Source organism: Spinacia oleracea, chromosome 4 (assembly GCF_020520425.1).
Source record: "Spinacia oleracea cultivar Varoflay chromosome 4, BTI_SOV_V1, whole genome shotgun sequence".
Taxonomy (NCBI): Eukaryota; Viridiplantae; Streptophyta; class Magnoliopsida; order Caryophyllales; family Amaranthaceae; genus Spinacia; species Spinacia oleracea.
In genome coordinates this window covers 28555743-28561307 of record NC_079490.1, presented here as the reverse complement: position 1 = coordinate 28561307, position 5565 = coordinate 28555743, and the positions used below count along the sequence as shown (strand labels likewise).

Here is a 5565-nt window from a genome sequence, read left to right as displayed (position 1 = left end):
AGCTACATTGTCCTCTTCGAAAAGCCACTATTGTTTATTGTGATAATGTCAGTGCAATTTATCTTATTCGCAACCCAGTACAACACCAACGGAGCAAGCATGTCGAAATGGACATCCATTAAAAAGTGGCGTTGTGTCAAGTACGGGTGCTCCATGTTCCTTCCCGATACCAGTTTGTAGACATCTTCACGAAAGGCCTACCACGCCAATTATTTTTAGACTTTAACAACAGTCTTAGCGTACGACCTCCTCCCACTATGACTGATGGGGTGTGATAGAGATAGAATCTCTTAGGATATGTTATGTACAATACAATTCTAGTCGCATTAGGTTTCCTAATACAATTATGACTAATGTTGTAGCCACTATATATATTTAATCAATGACGACAACACTCCAATTCACGGGTCTTCATAATATCTAACACTCTCATGTGAAGAACAGGAGAGAGAAATACAAAGAAATTACTAGAAGGATATGACAGAATAATATGCCGACGATCGTAGGGAGGAGGCAACTCTTACGAAGGTGGATGGGGTGATTATGGAGACCGGTGGTCATCGTGAATGCAATGGTGGAGGTGGTGAGAGGAGGCGACTCTTATGAAGGTGGATGGGGTGATTATGGGGGTTGGTGGTAGTGATGATGGAGGTGGTTGCTGTGAACCGGTGGTTGATTGCAAGAGAAGAAAGAGAGGTGGTGGAGTTGTGGTTGAGGTGGTGGGTTTAGGAGAGGAGAGAGAAAACAAGTTGTTAGGAAAACGGGCGAGGAAGGAGAGGGGTGACCAGGTGAGAGCCGTGAAACAAAGATACATGGAATTGAAAATGACAACTTTTTAAATGGAATTCAAATTCTTAAAAATAGTCTTATTTCTTTAAGGAATGGATTTGACCCAAATCCAAATCCAAATCCAAATTCTAAGGGTTTTCAAACAAGTGAATAGGGCCAAATCCAAAATTTCAAAAGAAATCTAGGTTCACGAACAGGCCAGTAGTGTTTATAGTATAACCGCAACCATAGCTATTTGTTTATTCATTTTCTTACTTGGCCGTAAAAAGAGAAAATATGTGAGTGCTCAATACAACCGATTATACATAGAAAATTTTCCTAATCCTTTAGGTAGAAGGTGCGCCTTTTTGGGCGTAACGTATCATGTCGGAACGATCATATAAGGGACGATTCTCTTGGCATTTATCAGGAGCAAACCTCAAAATCCAATTCTTAACATCATACAAGATCCTAAAATTTGCTTGTTGGTATGCTCCAAAAAGGCAAGGTCCCGGGTCAGGAACTTGGCCTACCACCATACAAAACCCATCACCACCACTATCAATCTTAACAAACATATTATCCTTGTCCATAACCCAATCAACCTCCCTTGCCCCAATCCCAGTACCTGCAAAATGAAATACAACACTTGGAAAAGTTTGGCTTCCTCTAGGTCCTGTCAAATAGCAAAGATCGAAAACCCGTTGCCCGATCGCTCGCCAACCGTACCTCGAAAAGTAATCAACAATGGCTGCCCTCAATGGTTGATATGCAGATGTAGGTAGTAGTGTATATGGTGCACCAGAGTCAATGAAAAATCCTTTAGTAACAATTCCTTGACTTTGGTCTAATGTACATATAGATGGGTGAATAGGAAGTCTTTTTCCATCCACACTAATACCACGCAAGAATAGATGGTATCTGTCTTTTGCATTCATGTGAATTTCTTGGACATTAGGCCCATCTAATTGTGCACTTGGGCCAAAATGGATAGTAGACATACCAAGATCCGGCTCAACCCAAGATGTTAAGCAGTACGAAAATCGACCTTGGGTTATACCGTCTAATTGGTTTAGGAATGATTGTGGACCGGGTGCAAGTCCAAATATCCCGGATATAAGATTATTCGGACCCGTGTTTAAACCGAAATCGAAATTTTGGTTTTTGAGCCCGCACCCAAATGCTACAGCAAAGAAAAAGTCGGGTTTTTTGGTTTGTGCGTTTATGAAAAGAAATGTATCAGTCCCCATAAGACCAAATGTAGAGGCACCTCCTCCATATACGCTTTTAAAACCACACGCCCACATATATGGTAATCTAGGGTTGCATCGTGGATCATCTACACTTAATAATTGATAAGATACTGAGGCTGAGGCATTAATGTTAGGACCTTTGATCTCAAAACATGGGTTGCATTCAATGCATTGGATCCAAGTCTTATCATCACCAGTGTCTAAGAGCACGTACGGGTTGACGAGTTGGCCCGTGCCAAAGAAGAGTTCGGTTGCGTAATAGTTGCTTAGCATCCGATATGCGGTTGCTTCAATTACGTTTGTACTTGAATTTGAGTCCCTTCTTGGCAAGTATGATGATGCTCGTGCCATAGAAATATTCTTCAGGAATTGATAGCGTTCTTGGGTGGTTAAACTTTGAGGTAAAATTTGGAAACGGGGTGAATCTAAAGGGATCATGGGTAAGGAGAATGTGTTGGTTTTAGTGAATAACATGGAGGTGAATAACATGTGTAAGAAAATAATAAGGATGGCTGAAGCCATTTTCTAGCTTCTTAATTGGAGTGGATGTATTATGGAGTGTAACATATATGTAAGTGATGTAACAATATATAGAGAGAGGGTCGGTAAAAATATGCAAAGTAAATAGAAAGAAATCAACATCTAGTCTCGCTTCATGTGGTATGACTATTAATTAACTGAAGTCGTACTTAGTATGTTACATGAAACTATGCAAAATAATAATAAAAAAGGAAAGAAATCAACTACATGAGACTCTTCAAGCTAAAAGGAAAGAAATCAACTAGGTGAAAGTGTGAAACTCTTCAAAGTAAAAGGAAAGAAATCACCGATATATTGAATTTCTAAGTGATCTTTTATTAGTTTTATGCTCACAAAAATCACAACAAGGTTAGAAGTTTTATGATTTTATACTGGGTATATTATTAAAATATTATACTAAGGATAAAATAGTAATTTCTTGTAGTATATTAAGGACTAAATGGTAATTTCATGTAATAAATTGAGTCTGTCCCACGAAAAATAACATTTATCTTGACTTGTGAGTACCAAACTATGTTGTTTGATAACAAATAAAAATTAAACCACATTACCAAACTATATTGTTTGGTACCACATGAGAAAATACAACTTCTCTTCTTGTACTAAACTATGTGATTTGGTACTAAATGAAAATGCAGAATATTAGTATACCATTTTAATGGTATACCTAGTATAGAACAACACTTCTTCATTTACTTTCTCCATCCGAATACTCGAAACGGTTTGACCGGCACAGAGTTTAATGCATTGTAATTGACTTATTATTTAATTAGATGTTAGTTGGTAGTGGAGTAATTTTTTAATATAGGTAGGGGATGTGTGTCAAACTTTTAAAGGGGTAGAGGGATGGGAGTGGGGGTGGGGATAGTGAAAAATTTTAATGTTTTTTTTTTGGGAGTAGGGATGTAGGTAGGTCATTGAGTAAGTGAGAAATTGATATAATATTAATAAAAGTTTTCATTATTAAAAACGTTGCAAGTAATCAGCGACGACCTTATAAAAAAGGCGTTTTGAGTATTTCATGACAGAGAGAGTACTTGATTGTTTTTGGTAAAATGTATAATACTTCGTATATAACTTATATTTTCTCCCCCTCAAAAAATATAAGAACTTATATTTTGGGGTGTTTCAAATGTGTGTACTCTCTGTCTCTCTCTATTCCATAACAACCACAATCATCAACGTATTATTGTGATTTTGGCCCATATGAGCCGAGCCTTGGTCCTAATATTTTGGACCCAAACTTTGGGTCACGTCGGATTTTGAACCAAAAGTTCATTTTCTTTGGGGCCCAAATTTCTACCCTATATCCGGATATTTTTGTGACCGGCCTAATCTTGGTCAACTATATGGAGTTTTAAATTTTAATGCAGTGAACTGACCCGAAAAATCGACCGAAATCAACTAACATCCGAACCGAATATATTCGGAAAATAGTGATCTCAAACCTTCTCGATCCGTTGTTGACCCAAAATTCGATTTAACCCGTGAGTTCCAGACCCGAACCCGAATCGCTAGCAACCCAAGGAGATTCGTAACCCGATTTGCATCTGGTAACTTATAATCGAATCAAACCCACATCCGATCCGATAGCAACACGAAAATTGTTTAACCCGAAACCAACCGCAGTCAACCCAGCCAGATACAATTGGATACCCGATTTAACCCGACTCGCGTCGACCCAAATCCGAATTCAACCGAATTGTTGCCAATCCGACCCGATTTAATATGATATCTGAAAATAACCCGACTCGAGTTAACCCGATAAACAAAAGCCTAAATACCCGATTTAATCAGTTCCTATTCAATTTACTCGTTACTCCGTATTAATCTGACTCAAGGTAACCGAATTGAACTATTAATTATGTAAATCCAGCTCGATATATGAAATTATATTTATATTCTATTTATATGAAATTATAGTGAAAAATTTTAATGTTTTTTTTAGGGAGTAGGGATGTAGGTAGGTTCTTCAGTAAGTGAGAAATTGATATAATATTAATAAAAGTTTTCATTATTAGAAACGTTGCAAGTAATCAGAGACGACCTTATAAAAAACGGATTTTTCATGAAATACCCCTGAATTTTCACGAAATTCACCAAATGCCCCTCGACTTTCAGAAATTCACCAAATGCCCCTCACTCTCACTAAAATACCCAAACTACCCTTACACTTAACGGACGTTAAGTCGCCATTAGCTGCACTTTACTGTTTTGCCCTTATTTGTCTTTTGGGCGCCATTACCCCTCTAACCCCACTCCCTTCTTCATTACAGTTCAAAAAAAAAACCCGATTCTCAAACTGCCCTTCTCTCTCTCCCCTGTTCTTCAGCCTTCAACCACCATAACTGCATCATCAATCACTGAAAAAGCTTCAAAATTTTGCTGCGCGTTGTGTTGCTGAAGTTGTGTCCTGGGTTTTCAACCCCAACCGATTTCTTAGAAAGGGGGTTTTGCGAATTGCAGTAGGAAGTTGAAGAGGTGCAAGTCCAATTCTGAATTTCGTGTTCGTAGTAAACTCGCGCATCGTTTAAGGTATGTATTCACAATCGCACCTCATTTTTTTCGATTTTTCAAAGTTCTGTTGCGCAATTTTAGGGTTTAGGGTTTCTGACAATTTGATGTTGGAGATGAGTTTTATGTTTGTGTTTTGATGAAAATAAGTAGGAATTAGTTGTATGATGTTATGCATGTCAATTTTTTGATCAAAATTTAAGTTTTTTTCTTGATGATTTGCTTGTGGTAGGATGTCTGCTACCTGGTTGTTGCTTCATTATAAAAGTCATGACTTTGATGTGAGGGTGTTGGACACTGATAAGTGTCAATTGATTGATATATTTCTGGATATTTTTGAGGAGTCAAGGAAGCAAAATGTGTTTTTGCCTGAGAAGTTTAGGTTGTACACTGACTCACCCACTGGGAGGGTAGAATTGGTTGATGATAGTGTTATGATTAGAATGTGGGGGTGGAATATGGGCAAGGACACAGTAGAATTGTGGATAGA

The 5565-nt window shown here is 37.9% G+C and overlaps 1 protein-coding gene across 1 annotated transcript; it reads right to left on the bottom strand.

The window, feature by feature from the left end:
- Positions 1-1115: 1115 nt before the first annotated feature.
- On the bottom strand, positions 1116-2075 carry LOC110787819 (aspartyl protease AED1-like). The gene has a single exon (XM_021992464.2). The coding sequence runs from the start codon at positions 2073-2075 to the stop codon at positions 1116-1118; it is 960 nt and encodes a 319-aa protein (XP_021848156.2).
- Between the last annotated feature and the right edge of the window lie 3490 nt (positions 2076-5565).

What these genes read in the sequence shown, in the direction of transcription:
- LOC110787819 (XM_021992464.2), bottom strand. Translation starts at nt 2,075, where the DNA reads ATGTGGGCGTGTGGTTTTAAAAGCGTATATGGAGGAGGTGCCTCTACA.